The following is a 27420-nucleotide window of genomic DNA, read 5'->3' as shown; positions in this document are numbered from 1 at the left end:
ATTGAAATTTATTCCAACTGACCTAAAGAACACGTTAATTTTTCAACATTTTTCTCTAAAACTAAAAAAAATGCTCCCTTCCAGCCCAAGCCATTCTATGATGATGCTGAGTAGAAAATCACTATTAAAAAGAAATCTCATTTGCACAAGGACAGGAGATGTTTGGAAATATCTCTTAACCAGGAGGATCGATGACTCACTGATGCTTCTGATCCTCCTCTTCCTACAGGTGTGGGAGTGAGGGATAATTTAAGACAGCACGTAGAGACTTGCAAAGTGGAAATTCACTTCCTGTGCAGCAATTTAGGTTGGATATTAGAATTAATGCCTTCATGGGAAGGGTTTTCCAGCCCTGGAACAGGCTGCCCAGGGAAGTGGTAGAGTCGCTAGCCCTGAAGGCATTTAAAAGCTGTGTGGATGTGGCACTTGGGGACATGGGTTAGTGGTGGCCTTAGCAGCCCTGGGGAATGGTTGGACTTGGTGATCTTAGAGGGCTTTTCTAACCTCAGTGTTTCCATGATTTTATTTAGGTGGAATGAATCCAATGCTAAATCATTCTAGCACAAAGAAACTGATGGTGTTCCCCTCATGACAACCACTGAGTTTCTATCCCTGATTTGGTGATGTGACTGCTGCCCTCATAGATGCAGTTTGGGTTGGAAGGGACCTTACAGACAATCCCATTCCAAACCCCCTGACATGGGCAGGGACACCTTCCACTATCCCAAATATCCCATATTTCTCCAAGCTCCATCCAAGAACACTTCCAGGGGCAGGGCAGCCATAGATTCTCTGGGAAAGCCATGCCACCACAGGGAAGAATTTATTCCCAATATCCCATCTAAACCCACCCTGTGTCAGTGTGAAGCCATTCTTGTCCTGCCTCCATGCCCTTGTCCCAAGTCTGTTTCCACTCCTTCTTCTCCTTCCTCTATATAATGTGCCTTGTATGATTTTAATAATCCACTTCTGTGAGAGAATTGTGACTAAAAATAGTCTTACATGTCAAAAGAAAACCCTACAAGCAGAATCTGTGCTGTCTTTATCTTCCAGGGTTGTGGGTGAATTTGGGGACATTTAGTGCATGTACCTCTGCTATCTGCAGGGACAAGGGGAGACAAGCCTCACCCTGGATTCATTTATATATTTATTTGAAAATTATGATCCCACACGAGTGAGAGTGTTTCAGAAGTTTGGAGTTTTCAGCATGAATTTTTAATATTAATAATTATATTGGTATATAAATGTATTTGTACATAATTTGAAGTCTTCAGGCTTTAGCCACTAAGTCATTATTGTGTAGGAGTTGAGTAGGAATGTGACTCCAGGTGTTAACTCTGGGTGTAACTCCAGGGTTCTGCCAACTGAGCTTGTCTCAGGAGGCTCTGCAGCGCTTCCACAGTCTCCACATGGATTCCTTCACCTCACTGCTCCTCAGGGTGTAGATGAGGGGGTTCATCATGGGTGAGAAGGTTGTGTAGATGACACAGATGTACTTGTTGGTGGGCAAGGTCCCAGCAGGCCGCAGGTAGGTGAAGATGCAGGGCATGAAGAGCAGAGTGACGACCATGACGTGTGAGGCGCAGGTGGACAGGGCCTTCCAGTGCCCCTGGGAGAAGCAGGCCCGAACCTTGGCCAGGATGAGCACGTAGGAGGCCACCAGCACCAGGAAGCAGCCCAGGGATATGAGGCCGCTGTTGGAGGCCATGAGCCACTCGGTGAGGGTGGTGTCAGTGCAGGCCAGGCGGACGACGGGTAGCACGTCACAGAAATAGCTGTGGATCGTGTTGGGGCCACAGAAGGGCAGCTGGAGTGTGAGCACAGTCTGGACAATGGAATGGATAAAGCCCCCAACCCAGCAGGCAGCAACCAGGGCCCAGCAGGCCCTGCGGGCCATGATGGCCGTGTAGTGCAGGGGCCTGCAGATGGCCGTGTAGCGGTCAAACGCCATCACCGTCAGGAGGAACATCTCCGAGGAACCCACAAAGTGCAGGAAAAACAGCTGGGCTATGCAGCCCTCAAAGGCAATGGCTTTGTGTCCTGAGAGCAGGGCCACCAGCACCCTGGGAGCAGTGACAGAGGTGTAGCAGATATCAATGAAGGACAGATTGCAGAGGAGGAAGTACATGGGCGAGGAGAGCTTGGGGTCAGCCCTGACTGTCACGATGATGAGGAGGTTGCCCAGCAGGACCATGGCATAGGCTAGGAGGAAGAGGGTGAAGAAGAGGAATTGCAGCTCCTGCGTGTCAGAGAGCCCCAGGAGGATGAATTCGGTCACCTGGGAGAAGTTGTCCTGTGTCATTGCTGCAGCTCAAACTCCCATGGCACAGGTCAGGAAGGGAGGGGAATGTGCTACAGCTCCAAGGCTCATCGATGATGTGAGCAGGATGCATTTACTGCTGCAGAAAGCAAAATGTCATGTCATAAATGACAGAAAGCAGAGTTTGCAGTCACCCCCCCTTCTGTCCCCATTCAGGTCTCTGGCCCCTCCACACTGACCTTCTGCCCTGAACTCACTCTGACCACAATTTTCCTGCATTGTAGTTGGTGTGCTCCCATTCTGTCAGGGAGAAATCACAGGATCATGGAATTGTTAGTTGGAAAAGCCCTGTAAAACCATTGCATCCAATCATCCCCCCAGCAATGCCAAGTCCTCCACTAAACCATGTCCCCAAGTGCTATATCTATACTGCTTTTAAATCCCTTCAGGAATGGTGATTCTAGCACATCCTGCTCTCAGATAACAAGAACCATGAATGCTGGAAAAATGCTGTGCTGTCCTTTTTCCTGCTGGAAATTTGAAATGCCATGACTGAAGCAAATGCTGTCATTCTTAAGCATGAGCTGTTCCATGTTCTGATCCTAATGACTGTCCTCTAAATTGAGGAAAGGGCTCTCCAGTTATCCATTCTGAAGATGGAAATACATGCACAGAAACCAGGTCTGGGAGGTTCCTCACTGGAGCAATTGGGGTTTCTAACACAGCAAAAGCTGCAAAACCCCACACGGTTTCTCTACCTCTCTATTTTTTAAAGGAATATTTAAAGTTTTTCAGTAGACAAATACACTCACTGTCCTGTGGAAGTTAAAGTGGGACCAGCAGAGGAATGCACTTGTCCATTTAAAATCCCTCCAGGAAATTCCTTCACTTCTGCCAAGGAGTTTATAACTCAGCAAGCAGGAGGTTACAAGAAAGAAAACAGATGTCTATGATGTTAACAGCATTAAATAAAGCTGCCTTAAAAGATCTAAAAGTCCAGATCATTAGACACGGGACATTAACAGGACTCACACATTGTCCTCTGGTATGTTGAATATCTACTGTATTTCTTCTGCTGTCTTTTTGGGACAATTTCAGTTTAAAGCCAATGCTTCCCTAAAGGAGTAACAGTGAAATCCAAGCCAGAGTATTTCACTGACATGCGTAATAACAAGCTCTAATTATTTAGCTGAGATGGTGGTAGAAATAATACCCAGGTCCTGGTTGTGGTGTGGAACACCCCCTAAATACACCTGTAGTGACGCTGGGGTAGTGAATGAGATGTTGATGACCCTCCTTACTGACAAACACCTACAAATCCACCCTTACAACATTCTCATGCAGAACACAAAGATCACTAGTGTGTGATATTCCTGAAAGTGCTCAAGACCAAGCTGGACAGGGCTTGGAGCAACCTGGTAAATGGCCCTGCCCATGGCAGGGGGGTCAGAAAAATATGAGCTTTAAGGTGCCTTCCAACCCAAACCATTCTGGGATTCTAAATCTGTAACTGATTTTTATTTTTTTTCCCCCTAAATCACAAAATAGACCTCACAAAAGTCACTCACCAGCAATGTTGCTTTGCAAAGGCAGGATTTCAGTGGGGCCTGAGCAAAACAAAGGAACAATCCCAGAACACTTCCAGAGAGCTCACTTGCTGTCGCTCCTCTGATGACCTCCCCAAACCACTTCAGGGAGTTCCATCAGAACCTCTCAGTTCCATCAGAAACTCTCTGCAAGGTACTGCTCAGAAGTTATAAGCATCTCTGTATCTCTGCCAACTCTGAGCTCTGAAAAGAACAGCCCAACCTTCTGTATGTATTTCCCTTTCTGCAAAAAAAACCAAACCAAAACAAAACAAAAAACCTCCAGGAGCATCTACAAGTACAATTATTTCTGTAGCAGAAATAGTTCAAGTAAATCACACAACAGAAGCACAAGACTATCAGGGGTAATGAGATCCCAGAGGCAAAAGGAGTTTTGTCAGAAATCATCAGTGGGCAAAGAGCTAAAATTGTTCTTTGGGTAGTTATTAGTGTAGACCCTGGAGACAGATGTCAGAGTAAAGATGTCTCTTACATAGAACATTTATATAAATTCATATAAATGGATACAAATTTTGCTTTCTGTCCTAACCCAGGATTTCTCATCTACAAACTTATTTCCTACTAACTTACATGTTGACAGCACAAAGCAAAAATATCACTGATTTTATCGCTTAGACACCTGACTTACAACTTTAAAACAAGAAGTAATTCAGGAAATCACTTCAAAAAATGCACAAAAGTTTGTGGCGAGCTTTCCTTGCTCACCAGGTATTTTTACTGACACAGTAAAGCACAGAAGCAACTTTTGAGCTTAAGTATGAAATTCTTGTAAGAATTCTTGGCGAAGTGTACTTCTGTACAGTTTCCAGTGCCACCTTCCATATGCTATGGGTGAATATTTGCTCAGCAGCACCCAGAAGTGAGACCTCTAAAAAAACCCCACTGGTGTTCGTCTCTAAAGCATTTAAAAATACATTTATTTTATTTAGTGCTGTCTTGGCTAGAGATAGGTGAAGTAGATAGAATTACAGGATAATTATGGAATTGCAGAATAGCTGTTTGGGTTGGAAGGTACCTTAAAGACCATCTCATTCCAACCCCCTGCCATGGGCAGGGACACCTTTCCCTAGACCAGGTTGATCCCAGCCCCATCCAGCCTGGCCTGAAATGGGGCAGAAGGGATTTGTTGAAGTGGGAGAGGAAGGGGAGAAATTTTCCCTCCTGTTCCTTCATCAGCAAACCACCCAACTAGCTCTTAATATCAGGGGTTTTTTTGGTTTGTTTTTTTTTTTTTTTCTTATGGGATGTTCTACCTGGATAACATTTTCAGTATTTTTAACCGTATTTAAGCACTGATGTTGCAGTTGCTCAGGAGGCTGTGGTCTGGGCCTGTGTTCATTGGCAAGCAATAGAAAGGGAATGCCAGAGTTCCCAATGTTTTTCCCATCATAAAAAGAACTTTTAGTGCCTTCCTAATGACAGCAGGAGACAACAGCCAGCTATTCTTAGAAAGGCATGTTTTAGGGCATTGTCACAGAAGAAATTATAGCAAAACATGCTTGATTTTCTCTGATCCTTTAGGAACATGACCACAGCCCTACCCCTTCCCATTTTCGCTTCCCACTCTCCTCCTGCACAGTTTCCTCATGGCTCCCTTCACCTCCCTATTCCGGAGGGTGTAGATGAGGGGGTTGAGCATGGGTGGGATGAGCGTGTAGAACAAGGCCACGTTCCTGTCCTTGGACAGGTCACCGGATGGGCGGATGTAAACAAAAGTGCTGGGCCCAAGGAACAGGATCACCACAGTGATGTGGGACCCACACGTGGACAGGACCTTGTGCCACCCCACCAGCGTTTGGCCCCTCAGGGAAACCAGGATGACCACGTAGGACGTGACCAGGATGAGGAAGCAGCTCAGGGATATGACTCCGCTGTTGGCCACCGCGGCCAGGCCCTCGGCACGTGTGTCGGCACAGGCCAGGTGGAGCAGGGGACGGACATCACAGAAGTAGTGGGGGACTTTGTTTGGGCCACAGAAAGGGAGAAAGGCTGTGGGTAGGGTCTGGAGAGTGGAATGCAGGAAGCCCCCTGCCCAGGAGACCCCCACCATATGGCCGCACAGGCGGTGGGACATGAGCACAGGGTAGCGCAGGGGCCGGCAGATGGCCACGTAGCGGTCGTAGGCCATGGCTGTCAGGATGAAAGTCTCTGTGCAGCCAAAAAAATGAAGCCCAAAGAGCTGCCCTATGCAGCCTGCAAAGGAAATGGTGTTATTTTCCACCAGGAAGCCAGAAATCATTTGGGGAGCTGTGACAGAGGAGTAACAAACATCTACAAAGGACAGGTGGCAGAGAAAGAAGTACATGGGGGAGTTCAGGTGCTGGCTGCTCTTCACAGTGAGAACTATGAGGAGATTTCCTGACACTGTGAGAATGTAGAAAATCAGGAACACCACAAAATATATTTTCTGCACCCCTTGGTTCTCTGAGAGGCCCAGGAGGATGAATTCCTTCATGCTGCTGGAGTTTTCTTTACCAATCTACTGAGCAATTTGCAGTGCAGAGCCTGGAAATCTGGAAAGATAAAGACAAAATGATTCATCAGTTTTTTCTTTCTTAAAAAATAATTCTTTATCAGAAGTGCATTCTCTCTAAGAAATACATAGTATTAGCATTAAGTCTATCAAGTGCTTTTTAAATTTGTTTTTGGTTTTTTGTTGTTCTTCCCCCTCTACGTATTTAATTTGACTTGTATGAGGTACAGCCATAGAATCATAGACTCCTGGAATGGTTTGGGTTGGAAGGGACCAAACTTAGAGACCACCTAGTTCCAACCTCACTTCCATGGGCAGGGATGCCACCCACTGGATTCCTTTGGGATTGGATCCATCTGATCCAGGCTCCTATTTTATGATTTTAAAATAGAGCAAAATCAGAAAGTCCTGTAGAGCAAAAAGCTGATCAAGCACACACAGGAAATGCTGAAATGTAGAAGAAACAAAATTGCTCTCAAACTCAAAAAAGTGAAGCCTAGCGAGGAAGTTGGGAAAGTCTGGGACTTTTCCTGTGCTTGCGGTTTTACTGACAGGAGGTAAAATGTACTCAAGAAAGGCGACAAAATGGGGGTCTTACCTCTAAAATAATTTCTTCAGTCACTGACTTGAGATACATGACATAGTGCAATCAATTGCTCTATATAAATAAATAAATACAATGTGGACTGTTATAATTTAAAAAAAAAAAAAAGGATAAGGAATTGCACCTTCCCCTTATTGCAAGGGTTTTCCCCTAAAATCTTAGGTGGTTAATTGAAAAAGAATTCAATAACCTGATTTGGGACTGCAAAACCAGTTGTGCACATGATTACAGCCAAAGAGAGCCAGGGGGGATGGTTGACAGCTTCAGGGGAAATTTCTTTTTGTATTTTCACATTTGTCAAGAAGGGCAGGGGGAAAAAAAAAAAAAAAGAGGAAAGGAAATCAGGAAAAGGAAAGAAAAGAGGAAAGGGAAAAGATCCTGGAAAACTTACCTCCTCTTGGAGGAGATCTAATGTTTGTTTGGAGATCTAATGTTGTGTAAGAACTGTAAGATTTTATGTCCCCAACACCTCCTTTTCCTGGTAGAGGCTTTAAAGAACATAGAACAGCTTCTGAAAAGCTTCCAACACTTCCTTAGGAGGTGCCTTTTTAAATCCCACCTAATTTAATTCCTTGCTTTCTTGTATCACCAAGCATATCCTGGCTTTTCCTGCCTGTTTTAGAGCTGCTTGGAGGTAGTGTGGGCACTGAAGGGTGCACAGACAACCCAGCAAGCAGAGAGAAAAAATACTGTTTAAGTAACTTTCCTCAAACCTCTCCAAGGAAATCTCCCTCCTCCAGGGCTTAATTCCCTGTTTACGCAGACCTCCTCCACCCTCTCCAAGGAAATCTCCCAGCTCAAGGGCTCTTGGGGCTGGAGGAGGGAGGTGTGGATGCTCAGAGAATGCTCAGAGGAGAAATTAATCCTGCCCTGCCAGGTGAAGTTTAGAATGGATTTGAGGAAAAATTTCTTCACTCACAGGGTGGTCCAGCCCTGGCACATTTTACTGAGAGCAGTGCTGGAATTCCCTCCACCATGAATCTGGAGGGATTTAAAACATGTGGAAGTGGTACCTGGGGACATGTGTTAGTGGTGGCACTGCTGAGGAATGGTTGGACTCAGTGACCTTGGAGGGCTTCTCCAACCTTAACAATTCCATGATTCTTGGAAATAACAGCCAATGGATTAGCTGAATATTAAATGATGTGACCTGGTCAAGTTAGCATTCCCTGACTCTGCCATTAATCCATGTTGTGTGCATTTCCCAAGTGTAAAAGCCTCTTGGATCCACAGATTGTGATTTATAGCACTGTGAGTAATAATAAAATTGTGAGGATTTTTAAATCATTGTGAATCCCAAAAAAAACTCCACAAGCCCTCATGAAAAAAAAAAAAAATAAATTAATCTGGGAGGTTTCTAGTATTAAGTAGAAGAGAGACAGAAGGTGGCTTGGGTCACTTCTTGATGACCCTCCAAGTCCCTTTTTCTATGAAATTTCATCACTGGTAACCCAGGAATAAGGCTTTTTGCAAGAACTTGCATGTTTCAGCAAAGGTCAGTGAAGTTAAGAATAAGTAAAAAAAAATCCTTATTTTACAATCTGGGAAACTGAGGGAGGGGAGGAAGTCAGCTCTTGTACATCTGTGGACGTCAGCTGAGTTCAGCCTTTGCCACTTCAGGCTTTCCTCTGGAAAGAAATTGATCTATTCACCTAATCAGTTAGGGGAAATGGTTTTAAATGACAGAAGGTGGGTTTAGATGGGTTATTGGTAATGAATTCTTTCCTCTGAGGATGGTGAAGCCCTGACACAGGTTGCTCAGAGAAGATGTGGCTGTCCCATCCCTGGAAGTGTTCCAGGACAGGTTGGAGCAACCTGGGATAGTGGAAGATGTCCCTGCCCATGGCTGGGGGTGGAACTGGATGAGCTTTAATGTCCCTTCCAACCCAAACCATTCCAGAGCTCAATGAATTTGTGTATTACTTCAACCCAAAACTGCTCTGAAGTGTACTATGTATTTTCAATTTGTGATTTAGGTGCATCAATAAATAGTTTCATCCACTGCCCATCTCTGTTTTTCTGACATTTACTGAAATTCAGGATGGCCCAATAACAACAAAGGCATTTTGAATGCCTTCCAACATGGAATGCCAGCAATCTATGGAGAGAAAATGGAAACCCTCAAATTAAAGAGGAGATTAAATAGTGCTCTGAAATAAAAAGAGTGTTTTATTTTAAATATAATTTTACCCAATAGCCTGGAGTCCTGGCCAGGTTAATGAGGGTTGACAGTAACCACTATAGGAAGTAGCATTTGGTAAGAAAGTAAAACCAGTCTTACAATCTTTGAGAAAGGAAGAGGAAGAACAGATGACAAAAGAAGCTGAAGATGTACAAATGTGTTTCTGACCTGCTAAGCAAATTTGGACTTACCCCAAATCTGCCCATTCCTGTGCCCACTGACATACATGGCAGCGATTTGGGTGGTGTCACATTCCTGTCCCTTTACTTCCCTGGCCCAAGGGACTAAGAAGAGAGGCTGGTACTTCCCCAGAATAGTTTCCTGTAAGGATGTCAGGAAAGGAGAAAGGCATTTTCTCTATTTCCGTGCCCTTTGGCAGGTGGATCTGGATGGCTCCTGGACATTGAGTGCATGGACAGGACTGGGGTGTTGTGGGTGGGTGCTGGTGGGTTCTGTCTGTTCAGGAAACACAAGGTGAGGAAGAGCCTGAAGCTCTGTTCAGGGGGAAGTTGTGAAATTGGAAGTGAAAGGCATGGGGCTGGACGGATTTTGTGAAATCAGAAGTGCCTGAGGTGTTGAAGGACTGTGCTGAAAGGCTGTGGGGTATGAAGGTGCCCTGACAGGGCTCCTGACCCCAGAGCTCCATGTTGAGGGCAACACAAGCAGGGTTTGGGTATCTGAAATTGCTGAGGTGGGAAGTGTGGGTGCAAGGTTGCATGAAGCAGTAGGGAGTCTGTAAGTTGCTGAACTGTGCTGGGAGAGGCTGTGGGTCAAAAGAGGACCCACTGTGGTGACAGATGTGTGACAGCTCCAGCAAAGATATTATGGGAGAGGAGTTAAAATTTCTCTACCTGAGCAGCACTAAAACTTCATCTTCAGGGGCTGCAAAACCAGAGCATCTCAGGGCCTTGAATAGGACACAACACCAGTGCAACATTTGTATGGACAGCTCTTGCAAGAACAGCTGAGGAAGGGAGAAGTTGTAAAAAAATAATGTTTCCATGACACTGCAAAGAGGAGAGGGGGAAGTGGTTCAAGTCTGAGTGGTCATACCCACAGAGAGGAGGTATTTCCTCAATGAGTGATTGGCTGCCTGGAGGGTCATGCTGAAAACATCATGGCTTTTTAAACAGTGGCTGCCCAGCCCAGCACTGCAGGACGACAAAAGGACTTGAGCTGCACCCTATGTCACACAGTCCAGAGGACAACATTGCTGGGCACAGGCACTGAAAGTCCAAAGAAAAGGTGAGAAATTCTGAGATGTGTCTTTGCCATTACACTCCGACAGTTTTTGTCAGTCTTTGGGGAAGGGAGGAGAAACAAAAACAGTGGAGGAAAAGAGATCAAATATTTACTTCCCTTGCTGAACAGATATTTGCTGTAGGTCAGGAATTGATGATAACCATTTTCAATATAAAGAAAGCTTCATTCCAGGGATTCTTTTCACTATTCAAGTGCTCTTGAATTGCTCTAAATGCACCTTTGTAATATAAAAAGTCATTACTCAGAGACCGGGTATTACAACAGCATAACCTTCTGTCCATAGTCTGAGACATCTTTGTGGGGTCAGAGTTGTTCTGCCTCAGGAACTACAGGAAGGATTTGCAGGCAGACCACAGAGAGGATGTTTAATCTCAAGGGAGAAACCTGGATTCAGGCTGCTGCCGTTTGAGGAAAGCTTTCACTTATTAGTTACATAAGGAAGTAGAATTATGTCTTGAATGTGTCTTGAAGACAGGAATTCAGTCTTTCCAAGGGAATATGAAAAATAAATGAGAATAATGGGTGACTTTTGCAGTGTTCTTCTCCATGATCTGAAGAAGTAAGAAAAGGATTTTGCCACTCCTATTACAGCAGAAGGCAAAACTATTGATGTTTTGTCCTTTACCTGTTGCAGCCATTTCTGTTCCTGGCAGTCTTTATGCAGCTACAGCAACTTCTGGTGTGTAAAAGTGCTCCGAGGCAGCTTGAGAGGGACTTTGGAGAACGGCCTGGAGTGACAGGACAAGGGGAAATTGTTTTAAACTAGAAGATGGTGGATTTGAATTAGATCTTGGGAGGAAATTCTTCCCTGTGAAGGTGGTGAGGCACAGGTTGCCCAGAAGAGCTGTGGCTGCCTTATCCCTGCAAGTGTCCAAGGCCAGGTTGGCAGGGGTTTGGAGCAACCTGTAGAAAGTTGATCTGTAGAAGGTGTCCCTGGCTGTGGCAGGAGGTTGGAACAAGATAAGCTTTAAGATCCCAAACCATTCCATGATTCTATGACATGGATCAATGGCAAAAAGCCATTTAACATTGGGAAATAATTACCTGTCATTCCCTGAATCCCCAGTGGAGAGAGATGCACTTGTGTGGGCTTCAGTGGGCTAAGACAGTGTTTAGGTGACACTCAGATGTTCACACCTCTTCAGATCGAGTAGAAATTTGGTTGCACAGAAGCCAGGAAACCACTTAACCACCGAGCCTTCCTCTGTTCTCTCAGCAGAAAAGCTGCACAGAACTTGAGGCTGTTTCTGATAATTTCTGAAAAAATGTGATAATTTGTGGCCTCCCCTGGAGCAAGTTGTGAGGGAGGAACAGCCACAGGGCCACTCTCCAGTCTTCATATTAGAAGTGCTTCTGGTGCTGTAAGAGCTGAGGCTGGGATCATCCAGCTCTGCAGTGCCAGAAATTCCCTGGTTTCAATCAACCCTACAGAAAATCATAGAATCCTCAAATAGTTTGGGTTGAAAGGACCTTAAAGCCCCTTCAGTCTCACCCCCTGCTATGGGCAGGGACATCTTCCATTAGCCCAAGTTGCTCCAAGCCCCATCCAACCTGGCCTTGAAATTCCCTTCACCACACTTATTTTCCCTCTGTCCATGGGGTCAGTGTGCCTGGGGTGCTGGGATGGAACAGCAGTGATTCAGTCTGTCATGTTCTGGGTGCTTTTGGAAGTCTGTCTCCATGTGTGCTGCTGCACCAGAAAGAGAGAACAGAGGATTCATGCTGGCTACATGGTTCAGTGATTCACATCTTCCCAGAAAACCCCATTTTTTTGTTCCTCTCCTCTTCTTAATTTCTCTTCCTTCCATGTCCAAATTAACAGCTGTTAGGGAGACAGAAGAAGAACCACTGTATTTGTTCTTGTCAGACCAAAACAAAGGTGTTAAACATCTTTTTCACCCCCAAGATTCTCAGTCAGATCTCAGTACCACAGAGAAGGAAACAGTGACCTAACTCATGGAATGGTGTTGAAAAATTATCAGAGCCACAGCTCCCATGTCTTGTGAGGACGAGATAATCCGTGGTTTCTTACATGTGGTTCTTGCAGTTTCTGGGGGAGAAGCTGAGGGCTCTGTCAGACCAAAATGTTTATCTGTTACTGTACATGGGACCCAGGAAAACCACATCAAATGGAACTTTATTAAAACACAAATCACTCATCAATATAAAAAACTGTCTGTTGTTCTCATGGAATCACATAATTCCAGAGTGGTTCGGGCTGGAAGGGACCTTAAAGATCATCCAGTTCCAAACCCCTGCAATGGGCAGGGACACCTTCCACTATCCCAGTTTGCTCTAGCCTGGCTTTGGACACCTCCAGGAATGGGGCAGCCATAGTTTCTCTGGGCAAGCCACGCCAGAACCTCACTACCCTCCCAGGGAAGAATTTATTCTAAATATTGCATCTAAACCCAAACTCTGTCAGTGTGAAGCCTTTATCCTTTGTCCTGTTACTCTAGGCTCTTGGTCCTTTCCGAAACAAATTATTTTGAGATTCCATGAAATTAAGTTCTAGCTACAAAGCCTTGGCACACACCAAGCAATCCTCTAGAAAAGTCACCCTGGAGTTACCGCCTCTCCCCTCTCTGCTCCCAGGTCTGAATCACCCATTATGCGACCCTCAACCACACCAATCCTCCTTCCAACCACAGCCATCCAGGCTCCTGGGACCAACCAGAGTGGGGCTGTGGGACAACCAGAGGCGTCCTACACTGTCCTCAAGTTCATGGAGAGCTTCTGCCTGCTGAGTGCTGCCTGTGGGATGGTGGGGAATGGCCTGGTGCTGTGGTACCTGGGTTTCCGCATTCGCAGGAACCACTTCACTGTCTACATCCTAAACCTGGCGGCCGCCGACTTTGGGTACCTGCTGTGCATTGCTGTGGAGACCGTGCAGTACCTGATGCAGTTCAACGTGGGGGTGCAGTTCGGGATATTCCTCTTCCTGGATCTCTTCATGTACGGCACAGGCCTGTACCTACTGACTGCCATCAGTATTGAGCGCTGCCTGTCCGTGCTGTCCCCCATCTGGTGCCGGACACACCGGCCGAAGCACCTGTCTGCCGTGGTGTCCGGCCTGCTCTGGGCCCTGTCCCTGCTCCTGAACACTCTGGGGTATGTTTTGTGCACTGTTCGCCCCTCTCCCAGGGTTTGTCAGCGCCTGCTCATCGCCATCGGAGCCTTGGATTTTCTCGTCTGTGCGCCCCTCATGCTGCTCTTCAGCCTCACCCTCTTCCTGCGGGTCAAGTGCAGCTCCCAGCCCTTCCAAACAGGCCGGCTCTTCACTGTCATCATGCTCACCATCCTCCTCTTTCTCATTTTCGCCGTGCCCCTCAGTGTCCTCATCCTCCTGGACTTCCTGGGCCACAAGTTCCTGTATTCCCCAGAGATTGGCTTTGTGCTGTCCTGTGTCAACAGCACCCTCAACCCCGTCATTTACTTCCTGGTGGGAAGCTACAGGGATAGGAAATTCAGGCTCACCCTCAGACTGGCATTCCAGAGGGCCTTCCAAGACTCAGAAGATGACAGAGATGAGAGGGAAACTCGGGACACGATAACCATGTCCTCCTAAAATCCTGCCTGGAATGTCTTAGCAGAACTGAAGAACTCTGAGTTACTGGGGAAGGTTCATGTCACTTGACCCTCAGCACTCTCTTTGTAGATATTTTAGGTCATTATTTTAAGTCCCCATCTGTGGCACATAAGCACCTGGACCACAGAACTTACCTGACCTGTATTTAGGATACATTAAAAGTTCCTGTTTCTTTCTAGTGACTATTAAATAATATTAATTTGATAATGTTAAAATGTCTTGGTGTCTGAATTTCAGTAAAGAATTCCTGCTCAGGATAAATCCTTGTCATTCATAAACTCATAAATTCTCAGTGTTGCTTTTCACTCAGATCTCAGAAAATGAGATCAGTACCAACAATCCTTCTCTTGGAAGCAGACACAAAGTTCCTGGAAAAAGAACCCATCTATCCTTCTTAGTTTAGAATTCTTACGTCTGAGCATGCACACAGCCTTTTGTGGCTCACAGAGGGCTTCCTAAAGTGAGCATTTCCAGGACTGAAAAGATCCACATCCACCAAGTCCATTTCTTCTCTGAATCAGGGATGTTTCCACACCACAGAGAAGAAAAGGGCTCCAACTCCTTCCAGTTTGCTTTAAAAATTTATTCACTGAGTTTCATCCTCTATTGTCTTGTATTTCAAAGAAATACATGACTGGAGATTATTATTTTATATTATATTATTATTTTTTATGTTATATTATTTTTTATATTATTTTATATTATATTATTGCATGTTATTTTAATTTCTTCCAGCCCTTGGCAGAGTCTCTGCATTTATCTACATCATGCATTGGGTGGTTATTTCTTCCTTTAAAAGGACAGATAAGAATCCATGGCTTTAAAATCTTCTTTACCAATAAAAATAAATCAAAAAATAGTGGGGAAAAAATACAGGAAACAGAACAAGGTAAATAAATACCATGATTTGCAACAAATTATTCTCTAAACCAAATCCTTTGAGGGAAAAAATGGGATTATTTGTGCTCTCAGACTGCCTAACATTTATTCTTTTAATCAAAATCATTAGAAGAAGTCAATGTGGGTAATTTTCTTTGAAAAACCTCACAAATTCCTGTTCAAAATGTTATCGTTTTGATATCACAAATGATTTTGTCATTAGGACAAAAAAAAAAAAAAAAGTATTGTTAAAAAGAAGTTTCTTTTTTGTTGTTTTTAAACCAGAAGTTTCTTTTTTGTTGTTTTGTTGTTTGGTTTTTTTCCCCCAATGGGATAAAAATTGTATTTAAAGTTGCTGTTGTTGTTATCTGATTTATCAGCTGATAAAAACACACAGACTATAAACTCAGATAAGTAATTTTTTTTTACTTAATAAAAAAGGCACAGGAAAAACTTTCTAGTCAGTGTCTACTAAAAAAGGACAGAAAAGCCAAGTTTATTTTATAAATGCTAATTCCAGGTGGTTTTTGGTATAACACTGCTGTGCTTAGGTGAATAACATTTCCTCCAAGGATTCCAGGGGGAGCAGGATCAGCCCCTGTGAGACTGACCCAACTATTTATGGGGATTTAGCACACTAGGCATATCCTTCTTCATCTCTCTTGTCCAAGCAAATCCCTTGTCATTCTCAATCTCTATTTTTTACTTTCTTCCTTATTTCCTTATTTTCTTTCATTCTTTCTTTCTCTGTTTCTCTTCCATTCATTCTCTTGCTTAGAGTTCTTTTTTCTTTCTTGTATTTTTCTTTTATTTTTTCTTCCTTTACTTTTTCTTTCTTATTTTTTTTTCTCTCTCTCCTCCCTTTCTGCTTTTTTCCCTTTTCCTCTTTGTCTCTCACTTTCACTCTCTTTTTTTCCACTCTCTTTTCCCCAAATTGTAATTTTCACCCATCCCTTACCCCACACACACCAAATCCACCCATCACCAACCCAGCATCCCTTGCCCTGTCCATTTTTCCAATCTTTGCTTCATCAACAGAGTTTATTCTCTATGGATGGGACAATGAGGGCTGTTCCATGGGGAATACAGGAACAGGACTGAGCTCAGAGCCATGTGCTCCCGTACTTCTGACTGAGGTGCCACATCTCCGGGTGCCACATGTCCAGATGTGCCTCACAGAGCTGTCACCTCCACCACAGTGTCCCCAGGGCCGTGTCTCCCCTCGTCACTCCTGCCTTTCTCCTCAAACACCCTCCGCAGAGCGACTCTGACGGAGCGCTGGAAGCGGCGCCGCCGGCAGCTCCCCACCAGCACATAAATCACTGGGTTGAGGGTGCAGTTCAGCAATGCCAGCAGCAAGGAGGTGTTTTCTGGGAATAAATCGCCAGAATCAGGGAGATTGAGGAAAACCTCCATGCAGAAGGGGATGCCAAAGGCGAAGAACAGCACGATGTTGAGGAGGATGGCCACAAAGAGCTTCCCTGGCTGCCGCCTCCGGGAGTCACAACGCAGCTTGAGAAACAGGAACAGGTTGGAAACCAACATCATGAGAGAAAAAACCGTGGAAATGGCCAGGGCTACACCTGCAAGAACGGTCTCAGAGTCTTCAGTATAGGTGTAGGTGACGTAGAGGGAGGAAACAAAAAGTCCTGCGAGGGCCCAGAGGGCTCCGCTGATGATGCCCGAGAGGTGCCGGGGACGGTGGCAGCGGTACCAGATGGGGCAGAGGACGGAGATGCAGCGCTCCACGCTGAGGGCTGCCAGCAGCCCCAGGCTGCTCAGGTCAAACAGGTGGCACGGGAACCCAAGGACAAACACAAGATGCCTATAGTGATGAATAAAAGGAAACAAAGACGTGCAAAATGCTGCTAAGGCCAGAAAAGCCAAAATCAGCAGGAGAAACAGGAGGAGCAGGGAGAAGTCAGCAACAGCCAGATTTAGGATGTAGACAGTGAAAGGGCTCTGCTTTATGTGGAAGCCCACGAACCACATGACCACTCCATTCCCCGCCAGCCCACAGAGGGAAATCCCCAAGCAAACCCCTGCAAAGGCAATCAGGGTGTAGGGAATGCTCGAGCATTCATATGTGACAAATTCCTCCCAGTCCAGAGATCCATTAAGTGTATTGTTCATGGTGAGGTTTGTTGTGCTGTTCTCCTCCATGGTGAATGATCCTGCTCCCGGTGGCTGCCTTCCCCCTTTCCCACCACCTCCTAGGGAGAGATGGGGAACCAGAGGGAAATAAGGGACATCAGCATCCCCAGCACTTCCCATGTGGCCACACAGCCCCGCACCAGCCCCAGGAAGAACCCGTACCCCTGCAGTGCCCAGGACAGGCTCCCACCTCTCCAGCCCTGACCCTGGACAGGAGGCATCTCCCACCAGTTCATCCTTGGACTCCTACCTCCAGCAGGAGCAGTGCTGTCACAGCAGCACCAGGAGAAAGGATTCGGGGATGCTGCTAGAACCACTGGCTGTGCTTCTGCCTCATCCCTCCTGCCTGGGGGCAGCCCTTGGCCCAGAGATCACATCCCATGGTCAGAGCCTCCTCTCACAATCTCCCCACATCAGTGACAGCTTCCCATCACATGTCTCGGACAGAGATCTTGTCAGGAGGAGGTGGCCACATCACCTCCTTCATCTGCCACTCTCCAGTGTCATCCACCATGCAGGGGGCTTCTGGCTTTCACTGTGTGTGCCAAGTGGTCCATCCATCAATGCAGAAGGGGACATAAATCATTCCCAGGGATGGAGGATGGCAGAAGGGTGAGAGAGATGAGCCATGTCACTGCCTTCCTCTCCTCCCCCCAGTCCTTCATGAGGAGATGCTGATCTGTTATGATCCCATTAATGCAGGCGCTCAGGCTTTAGAATATTAAACATCATTTACTGGATCTAAAACAAAGAAAATGAGAGGACAGTGCAGATAATATTATGTCCCTTCAGGTGCTGGGAACCCTGGGTCAAAACTCTTCTCTGGTGAGGGCAAATCCTGTCTGTGGAAGGGGTACTCCACTCTGATCCATTCAGCTTTTACAGGATTTTATGAATCCCTGAGAAATTCCAGACCTCATTAGATGCCAACAGAGCCCCTGAGCAGCAGCCATGGGGATGAGCCCTGTCCTTGTGTCCACTTGCTGTGGGAAATCACCAGTGCCCAGACATGGGACTGCACGAGGGCTTTGCCCACAGCCTCTAATCCCAGCCTGTCTAATCACAATCATCAGCCTAATCACCCCTGCTGGGCATGTGTCTCCTCAGAGATTAGGTTTGTGGGGTACATGGTGCTGCCAAAGTGCTCTTATCTCCAAGGGGTTCCTGCCACACAACCTCAGCCTTTCACAGCACAGGGACTGGCATTCTACTGCTTATTTTCTGCCCCTCTCTTATGTGTTTTCCATCTCCTTTGGAGTTGTATCCTGTGCTTGTCATCCCCAGGACTAATGGATATGTCAATGCACAAGGTCCATGTGCTCTCCAGGGTGTCCAGACTGGAGCTTCAGGATTGGGAGCTAGAGGAAGGCTTGAAATAAGGAGAGAACTTAGGCTCAGCATCCATCCATGAGAGGAAGATGGAGAAAGGTGCAACTCCTGGAAGTTTCTCCCAGAAGGAAGTTGGAAGAAATCTTTGAGCACAAGGTACATGTCACTAGAGGCACTGAGCAACTTGTGCTGTTGCATGTCTACACATCAGTGATTTCTCACTTCTGAAGGTCTCTGGCTTATCTCTCTCACCCTTCTGCCATCCCTCTGTGGGCTGGCGGGGAATGGAGTGGTCATGTGGTTCATGGGCTTCCACATAAAGCAGAGCACTCTGGGCCCTCACAGGACTTTTTGTTTCCTCCCTCTACGTCACCTACACCTATACTGAAGACTCTGAGACCATCCTTGCAGGTGTAGTCCTGGCCATTTCCACAGTTTTTTCACTCATGATGTTGGTTTCCAACCTGTTCCTGTTTCTCAAGCTGCGCTGTGACTCCCGGAGGCGGCAGCCAGGGAAGCTCTTTGTGGCCATCCTCCTCAACATCGTGTTACTCTTTGCCTTTGGCATCCCTTTCTGCATGGAGGTTTTCCTCAATCTCCCTGATTCTGGCGATTTATTCCCAGAAAACACCTCCTTGCTGCTGGCATTGCTGAACTGCACCCTCAACCCAGTGATTTATGTGCTGGTGGGGAGCTGCCAGCGGCGCCGCTTCCAGCGCTCCGTCAGAGTCGCTCTGCGGAGGGTGTTTGAGGAGAAAGGCAGGAGTGACGAGGGGAGCCACGGCCCTGGGGACACTGTGGTGGAGGTGACAGCTCTGTGAGGCACTTCTGGACATGTGGCACCCAGAGATGTGGCACCTCAGTCAGAAGTACTGGAGCACATGGCTCTGAGCTCAGTCCTGTTCCTGTATTCCCCATGGAACAGCCCTCATTGCCTTGGCCCCAGGGTATAAACTCTGATGTACTGATCTTTTTCATTTTCTTAATACCCCTAAATCAGATTTGGATTTATTCCTTTTGTTTCTTTTGAGCGTGGTAACTCCAGCTCCAGATTTTGTTGAATAAACAACATCTGGGCTTTGCTGCAGGGTTTATCCCTGGGAAACAGTGTCAAAACCTGTCTCATTTCCTTACTTTTTCCCATTCTAAAGCCTCTGGCTTGTCCATGAGGAGGGCAGGTACCTGTCTCATACCAGAGCTCTTCCTAAGGCTAGTGCCTGCAAGGGTTGGAATGAGCCATGTGTTAACAGTTCCAAGAGTTCCTTATTCATTCTGGGAAAAGCAGTTTGTGTCATGCTCCTCTTAGCAACCCTGATGCTGAAATCTTGTCTTTTAATGGGCCAAATTGCCCCTTCTCATTCCATACGTGGAATGAGAGGGCCCTGCAGGACAAAACTTATGATTTCTGTTTCAAATCTAATTTTGCCACTTGTATACCAAAATTTCAGTGGTACTGGACCTTCACCATGCAGTTTCCAAGAAAATTAATGGAATAATAAATTCTGTGTGTGAGCTGGAGCACATGCACACAGCAGAGGGATTATTTAGGATTTCAGCATTGTCATTTCTTCTGAGAAGAGTCAAATCAATACTGCTCTCTTTGCTACAGTCCTTAGAAAGTTGCAAGTTTCATCTGAGTCATCTTCTACACTCCCTTGGGAGTCAGGCAGCAGCCTACAATTAATTCAAGGAATTTCTAGAAAGCTGAGGTGAGATGATTCCTACCCAGGCTGACATGCCTCAGGGATCTGGGATGCTCCTGCTGGAAACTGGCACATGTGGTGGCCCTGGGACCAGAACTGTCACCTCTCTTTCTTGCTGACACCGTGTTTGTGTCCCCAGCTACGGAATCTCATATCCCCTCACCAGGCCAATCCTTTCAAATGCAAACACCTCATGATCCATGACCTAGTGGGGCTTCTAGAAAGTTAGAGAGGGACTTTGAACAAAGGCATGGAATGACAGGATAAGGGGGGATGGCTTCCCACTGAGAGAGGGTGGGTTCAGATTAGATATTAGAGAGAAATCTTCTCCTGTGAGGTTGGGGAGGCCCTGGCACAGGTTACCCAGAAGGGTGGGGTCAGATAAAAACAACCACAAGTGCCCCCAAGTCTGAGGAGGAGAAGGATAAACTCTAATGAAGGGCTGGAAAGAGGATCACAGCACCCCAAAACCCGGTCTCTAATACCTTTCATTGCATCATCAAGGGTATTGGCAGTAATTAGGGTGGGCTCTAAGTGCTGATAACCTGGCTATAAGCAACTGATTGCAGTCCTTCCCTTGGGCTGTGTGAGCCTGCATTGGAGTGATAGAAATGGGAGTCCATGGCCCAGGGGTGCTCCCATGATCCCAGGGCAGGTTTTGGGATTGATGCCAGAACTCTTTCCAGAATGAGCGTTGTTTGTGAGAAGCACCAGCACTGCCAGAATTCCGGTGCCACCAGCACCCCTCTGCTGCTGGAGGGACAATGACCTCTCAGGGCAGAGAAACGAGGAATGGTAGAAACCTGTCAGGAGAGGGAAGGAAGTTGAAAAATGGGACACTGTCCTGAGAAGGAGTGTTTGTAATTAGGGGGGAATGAGGAGCCATTCACAAATGTTACAAACAGGTGGTGTGGTGATCGGCTCTCGCAAATGTTGAATGAATATTATGTGGGTTCTAACATTAAAAGAAGCTCTGTTAAGACGCGGAGTTTTTCCAGTACGAGTACTGTGTTCATTCTGCCAGCTGCATCGGTCCATAGAGGGGAGCGGAAGCCGGAGGGACTGCACAAGCTCCGGGAAGGAGGGACGAGGGAGGAGCTGTGTGCGAAGAGTGGAATGTGTATGCATGTGGGGGTGGGCTCGCTAAGGCTCTATAAGGCCAGTTACTGCCGGGGGCGGTGAACCTCTGGCCGTGGCTGAGCTGTTCCTTTTACCTTAGTTCGTCCCTTGTTGTAGTTTATTAAACTTTTTTAAATGTTAAGAAGTGAGGCGTCGTTTCTCACAACAAAGAATTAGACCACTTGATTTGTAGGGGGGGTGGGGAAAGTCAAGATGAATAACCCCGAGGCTGTGGAACTCTGACGGAGCCAAAGTTGTAAAATCACTTCCGACTGCCTGTGACACCAGGGAGCCTTGGGAATGAACAGCGGGACAGGAATGGGGAGCTCCTGGTGATCCGGGCACTTTCTCCTTCATGTTACTGACCTGGGAGGAGCCGCTTTAGGATATGGATCCCAAAGGAGCAAGAAGTACCAGGAAGCCCTGCTGATCTGGACAGACCCCCTTTGCCTGCTGCTGCCCCACAGTGAACAGGTCAGTGGAATGTTTTCCTTTCTCCCAATGCCACCTTCCTCTCCTCCAGCAGCTTCTCTGTTCCTGCCACCCTCTCCCGGTGACCGCAGGGCCCTGCCCAGCTCCTCCCTCCACTGCCCTGTGTATTTTGACATTGAAATCGACTGAAATAAATTCTCTAACACAATGTGAAGCATTAGGAATCAGGGATTCTTTACCTCCACTGGACACACAGAAGGATCTCTCCTTGTTCTGAGTGTGGTGAGACTTTACAACCATAGCCACATATAATCATTAAAGTGTGTTTCTTATCTAACACATAAACATCACTTTCTTAGAATTAACTTCCATGTATCCTCCTTCTTCTCCAAGTCCTTTCATGGTCCTGGAGGATCTTTAAGAGGGGTCTCTGGTGGTCCTGTTCCCTGAATGTTGTGATATTAAAGGTGACCTCGCCTTGAACTTTTTCTTTGGCCATGCGCTGTTGCTTCTTGATAGAGAACTCGTCCCAAAACCACTGCAGACCTCCTAATCTACTTCTCCCCTGGCTCCAGCCACGTTTATCATCCTGTGTTCTCCTGCAGAGCACAGGGGAGCTGGCCTTTCCTCCTTCCTCTTGGGTCCTAGAACTGTACAGCCAGGAGGAGCAGACACTGCCGGGGGTCCTGGGTGGAGCTGGGCAGGATTTGGGCTGTTGGGGGGCAAAAACCAGCCCTGGGTGGGTTCTGGGGTGTCAGAGCAGGCAGGGGGTGTCAGAAGAGGGTCAGAGGGGGTTGGAGGGGGTCTGCCAGAAAACCCAGAGGACAGCACAGACTGACAGGCCACACTCAAGAGTGGTGGAGTGGCTGCCATCTGGGAAATCTGTGGGATAGGGGTAGGGGTAGGGATAGGGATAGGGATAGGGATAGGGATAGGGATAGGGATAGGGATAGGGATAGGGATAGGGATAGGGAGCAGCTCAACTGTGCTTCCTTGGGCCCAGAGCAGGCTTTGGCAATGATCCCAGAGCTCATCCAGGAATAGGAGCTAATTCTGAGAAGCACCCAGCTGACTCATCAGTGCTGCCAGCACTGCCAGCATTCCAGTGCCACCACCATCCCTCTGCTGCTGGAGGGGCCATGACCCCTCAGGAAAGAGAAAGGAGGAGTGGTAGAAAGCTATTGGGAGAGAGAAGGGAGTCAGAGAATGGGACATTCTGTAGGAAAGAGTGTTTCTAATCAGATGGAAATGAGGATCCATTTGCAAAATTCTTCATCTGGACCTTTTGACAAAAGCCAATTCCTCTGTGGCAAAGAAAAAAAAAAAATCAAGATGAATACTGAGGGAATGGAGCTCTGACATAGCCAAAGTTGTAAAACCATTTCTGCCTGCCCTGTGACCCCACCAAGCCTTGGGGAGCAACACTAGGACAGGGCATGGAAAGGAGCCAGAGGGACAGGAGCTGTTGGTGATCCGGGCACTTTCTCCTTCATGTTACTGACCTGGGGGGGATCCACTTTAGGATACAGATCCCAAAGGAGCAAGAAGTACCAGGAAGTGCTGCTGATCTGGACAGACCCCCTTTGCCTGCTGCTGCCCCACAGTGAACAGGTCAGTGGAATGTTTTCCTTCATCCACCTTCCTCTCCTCCAGCAGCTTCTCTGTTCCTGCCACTCTCTCCCAGTGACCACAGTGCCCTGCCCAGCCCCTCCCTCCATTGCCCAGCATTTCCCCTCTGCATCTCGTGCTGGACATCCCAATTCTCCCATTTCCCTCTCCCACCCCATAATTTCTACCACCCACCTCCCCTGCACTTCTCTCCTCTGAATCCTTCCCACTGCAGGGAGCCAGTGAGGAGCTGCATTGTCCATCCCCGGATTCTCCATGCACTGACTTCCCATCCACTCTCATCACAGCTGGGGGCCACATCCCACCGCCTGCCCAGTGTCCATCCATGGAGGTGAGCACTGTGTCCGTACCTCCCGCCTCAGCCACGGAAGGAGGTGATCTGTGTGAAATCAGTGTCATCAACATTGTCATACACAATGTGGCACTGTTCATCTGCCTCTGTGGGCTGGTTGGGAACGTACCTGTCTTCTGGATATTCAGCGTCAGAAGTTGCACTGAATTGCTGGCTGATCTGACTACCACTGACTCCCTCTTCCTCTTCTTTGCGGTCCCCTACACCCTGCTCTGCCTGGTGAATGACGTGTTCTGCTCCGCTTTGGTGCCCCTGAGGTACTTGAACTTGCTTTTCCAGCTGTCACTGTTTGTCTACCACACAGAGCTGTTATGGCTGATGATCACCAACATCAAGAGGTACTGGCCCATCAGCTTCATATTCTGGCGCCACGTCTACCAATACTTGAGCGAGTTGTGCATGGTGATAAGACCCCTGCACTGGGCCTTTTTCTATGCTGTCATTGATGTCATTCTAATAGCATATTTCCCACGCCTTTCCCAAGTGAAATGCCAGCTGGTTCGCATGTCCTTGGACATCCTCAACCACCTCCTCTTTGCTGCACCCTGGGTCATTTCCACTGCAATCCTCTACGTTATGGTCGTTTTTTACCCCCCACAGGAGAAACCCTCTAGTCTCGAACGCATTATCTTCTTCTCTGCACTCTACTCCTTCCCCATCAGCCTCTCCAATTTCATGGGGCACCTTGGCTACACTGTGGTGTCCTCTCAGGTGGTTTTCCTGTTCACCTGCATCCAGACCAGCATCAAACCCTTCATCTACTTCTGGGTGTGGTGGGTTGAGTACATAATAGTATGATGCCGCTCCATGTCCCTCTGGCTCTTCTTCCAGAGGGTTTCTGAGAAGCTGAAAGTCAACATTGCCAGCAGCAATGATGCCACCATGGACACAGCTGTCCCAGACTGTTGATCCCCTCCACTACACTGATGAAGGACCAGGACAGTTGCTGAGGATTTCCTTGAGCCACTGGATTAATAAATATCCACAGGATCACCCTCCCCTGCTGTATTATTGCAAGAGAGGGGAGCAGGGGCATGTGGGACAGATGTCCTGCATGGAGCACACTGGAGTATGGCTTTCCTCCTCCCTCACAGATCCTAGAACACTACTCCGCCAGAGTGATCCGGAGAGCTGTGATGCCAAAATTCCCCCTGGCACCTGGTTCCTGCATCCTACTGTGGTCTGATATCAATAAACAGCTTCATTAACGCTGAGCTGCCTTCGCCCTCTCTGCCGAGAGTGTCACAGCAGAGATGTCCCTGGTGGCACGGGGCAGGAGCGGGGCTGGAAGGGGGAAGGTGGCTCTGGGGTGTCAGATGGTCAGGAAGGGTCTGGATGCTGCCGATCCCAAATGTCACACCTGGAGGGCAGCAGAGCACAACGGGCAGTGCTTCAAGCTGGGGAGCAGCCACGGGATGGGATGGGATGGGATGGGATGGGATGGGATGGGATACCAAAATCAGACAGAATAAATTAATCTGAAATATTAGGCAGCAGGACACACATTGTTTCTGTTTGTGGGGAGACTTTACTGCAGGGGTTTTAGTCATTATAACCAAACATAATAATTCAAAAGTCTTTCTTGCCTTGTACATAAACACCATTTTCTTAGAACTGATTTCAATGCATTCACTTCCTACTGGAAGTCCTTTGATGCTCCTGGAGTTTCTTTAAGAGTGATCTCTGGTGGTTATATTCACTGAATGCTGCAATATTAAAGGTGACCTTGCCTTGAACTTTTCCTTTGGCCATGCGCTGTTGCTTCTTGTCACAGAACTTGTCCCAAAACCACTGCAGGCCTCCTTATCTGCTTCTTCACTGGCTCCAGCCACGTTTATCATCCTATGTCAACAGCTTTGCATTCTTTTACCTTTTTGGCCACTTAGGCTATGAACAGTTCCAGGAGAGCTAAAAATGTTTATTTTCAATGTTATTGATCAATGTCCTGCCAACCCTCCCAACTCCTCTTCCCAGGCCACCATTTCCACCGCCCTCTTCCCCTGCACATCTCACTTCTCTCCAATAAGTCCTTCCCACTGCAGGTCCTGCTGAGTCGTGTGGTCCATTCCTGGGTTCTCCAACAACTGACTCCCATCTGCTCTTACCACAGCCAGGGGCCACATCCCACTGCCTGCCCAGCACCCATCCATGGAGGTGTGCACTGTGTCCCCATCTCCCACCTCACCCATGGAAGGAGACAATTTATGAGGGAACAATGTCACTAATATGACCGTAGATGGTGTCAACGTTGCTGATCTGCCTCTGTGGGCTGGTCAGAAATGGGGTTGTCATCTGTGTCCTCTGCACAAACCCCACCACCTTTTATATCATCAACCTGGCCTTCGGTGGCTTCCTCCTCCTCACGGTCCTCTCTTCCCTGCTCTACCTGAAGAAGGACATGTGCTGCTCCACTGTCATGCCCCCAACACACTTAGAGTCACTTTTCCACCTGTTGTAGTTCTCTTAGAACCTGGGGCCGTACCTCCTGACAGCCACCTGCATTGGGAGATGCAGATCCATCCTCTGTGGTGTTTCTCCCACCTGCCTTCCAGAGGGGGTTTGAGGAGCCAGAAGAAAACACTTCATCCAGTGATGAAAACAGTGCCCCCAGCGATGAAAACACTGCCCCAGGTGATGAAAACACTGACCCCAGCAATGAAAACACTCCCTTCAGTGATGATGCCATCATGGACACAGCAGTCTGAGCCGGTTGATCCCCTCTGCTGCTCTGCTGAAGGACCCTGGGACAGTGGCTGAGGGATTCCTTGAGTCACCTGATCAATAAATATCCACAGGATCACCCTCCCTGTGCTGGTGCATCCCCCACCCCCTTTTCAGGCCACACTGGGGTCTCCTACAGGCTTGTGAGGCCTAAGCCTTGAGGAGCAGCCCCTGGGCTCAGCTCCTCTGGCACTGATCAGAAATGCCCTCTGCTCCCAGGAACTGCTGCTGTCCAACAACCTGCTGAGGTTTTGTGAACAGCCTTGGAAATGATTTTACATCCCTGAATGGCACAACATCCCTGTTCTCACACTTCCACAGAAAGCAGCTGGCCCAAAGTGTGGCCAGGGTGAAACATGGTTGTGACTGAAGCCCATCTCTTGGGGCCCTGTGAGCAGCGGTCTAAAATGAGACCCTTGGAGCTCTGCTGGGCCCCAGCAGCGCTGGCCAGAACCTCCCTCGCAGTGGAGTGAAAAAAAACCACAGTGTGAGGGAAACAAAAATTAACAAAGGGCTCATGAGTAGAGATGAGGACTGGGAGAAAAAACACTCTAAGAGTAAAAAATAAAAGGTTCAAATTTAATGGTATTAAGTAAATTTATTATTAACAGAGTCGGAGGACAATAATGAGAAATAAATAAGACGTTAAAAGACTTTTTTCCCCCCAGCTTCATCCCCCCAACAGTGGAGGGAGTCGGGGCATAGGGGTTTTGGTCAGTTTGTCACTTGAGATCTTCTTCTGTTTGCTCAGGGAGAGGAGTTTTTTCTGCTATGTAATTGGGTCTCTCCCATGGAAACACTTCTCCATGAACAATAAAACATGGTTTAGCTGGGAGAAACCTGGGTTAACCATTAAACTAAGATAGACAACATATTCTGGTAATATTAAAAGAACAAAACACCTATACCAAGATGTAATAAATTGGAAGCACTTTCAGGAGTATCTATAAAAAAGTACCAAAACACCTATATCAAGGTGTAATAAATTTGGAGCACTTTTGGGAGTATCTATAAAAAATCTTGGATATTATTGTGTATAAAAATGCCTGAAAATTGTTGTTCCTTTGAACATGTGTATGGCAAATATATTTCCAATATGTTCACAGTTTTGACTCAAAATTGTT

The 27420-nt window shown here is 47.1% G+C and overlaps 5 protein-coding genes across 5 annotated transcripts; 2 read left to right on the top strand and 3 right to left on the bottom strand.

Annotated features, from left to right (window-relative positions):
- Positions 1 to 1204: 1204 nt before the first annotated feature.
- On the bottom strand, positions 1205 to 2924 carry LOC107205406 (olfactory receptor 4D5-like). The gene has a single exon (XM_033515156.1). The coding sequence runs from the start codon at positions 2300 to 2302 to the stop codon at positions 1376 to 1378; it is 927 nt and encodes a 308-aa protein (XP_033371047.1). The 5' UTR covers positions 2303 to 2924; the 3' UTR covers positions 1205 to 1375.
- Positions 2925 to 4940: 2016 nt separating this feature from the next.
- LOC107205407 (olfactory receptor 4S2-like) lies at positions 4941 to 6376 on the bottom strand. Its single transcript, XM_033515390.1, has one exon. It carries the CDS (start codon positions 6320 to 6322, stop codon positions 5405 to 5407), a length of 918 nt encoding a protein of 305 aa, XP_033371281.1. The 5' UTR covers positions 6323 to 6376; the 3' UTR covers positions 4941 to 5404.
- A 3850-nt stretch (positions 6377 to 10226) lies between these two features.
- LOC107205405 (proto-oncogene Mas-like) lies at positions 10227 to 15060 on the top strand. The gene is made up of 2 exons (XM_033515389.1): positions 10227 to 10371; positions 12985 to 15060. The coding sequence occupies exon 2, from the start codon at positions 13001 to 13003 to the stop codon at positions 13955 to 13957; it is 957 nt and encodes a 318-aa protein (XP_033371280.1). The 5' UTR covers positions 10227 to 10371; positions 12985 to 13000; the 3' UTR covers positions 13958 to 15060.
- LOC107205339 (mas-related G-protein coupled receptor member H-like) lies at positions 14903 to 17020 on the bottom strand. The gene is made up of 3 exons (XM_033514942.1): positions 16674 to 17020; positions 16046 to 16634; positions 14903 to 14914 (listed from the first exon to the last, which is right to left on the bottom strand). The coding sequence occupies exons 1-3, from the start codon at positions 17018 to 17020 to the stop codon at positions 14903 to 14905; spliced, it is 948 nt and encodes a 315-aa protein (XP_033370833.1).
- A 5586-nt stretch (positions 17021 to 22606) lies between these two features.
- LOC107206121 lies at positions 22607 to 27401 on the top strand. Its single transcript, XM_015631611.3, has 2 exons — positions 22607 to 23205; positions 23438 to 27401. Exons 1-2 carry the CDS (start codon positions 23086 to 23088, stop codon positions 24371 to 24373), a joined length of 1056 nt encoding a protein of 351 aa, XP_015487097.1. The 5' UTR covers positions 22607 to 23085; the 3' UTR covers positions 24374 to 27401.
- Positions 27402 to 27420: the final 19 nt, after the last annotated feature.

Source organism: Parus major, chromosome 5 (assembly GCF_001522545.3).
Source record: "Parus major isolate Abel chromosome 5, Parus_major1.1, whole genome shotgun sequence".
In the NCBI taxonomy this organism is placed as follows: domain Eukaryota; kingdom Metazoa; phylum Chordata; class Aves; order Passeriformes; family Paridae; genus Parus; species Parus major.
This window is presented reverse-complemented; position numbering and strand designations above follow the sequence as displayed.

Coding starts and splice junctions, on each gene's coding strand:
- LOC107205407 (XM_033515390.1), bottom strand. CDS start 6,322: ATGAAGGAATTCATCCTCCTGGGCCTCTCAGAGAACCAAGGGGTGCAG.
- LOC107205406 (XM_033515156.1), bottom strand. CDS start 2,302: ATGACACAGGACAACTTCTCCCAGGTGACCGAATTCATCCTCCTGGGG.
- LOC107205339 (XM_033514942.1), bottom strand. CDS start 17,020: ATGGAGGAGAACAGCACAACAAACCTCACCATGAACAATACACTTAAT. Junction 16,635..16,673: donor CATCACTATAGGCATCTTGT/GTTTGTCCTTGG, acceptor GTTTGACCTGAG/CAGCCTGGGGCTGCTGGCAG.
- LOC107205405 (XM_033515389.1), top strand. CDS start 13,001: ATGCGACCCTCAACCACACCAATCCTCCTTCCAACCACAGCCATCCAG.
- LOC107206121 (XM_015631611.3), top strand. CDS start 23,086: ATGTTACTGACCTGGGGGGGATCCACTTTAGGATACAGATCCCAAAGG. Junction 23,206..23,437: donor TGCTGCCCCACAGTGAACAG/GTCAGTGGAATG, acceptor TTCCCACTGCAG/GGAGCCAGTGAGGAGCTGCA.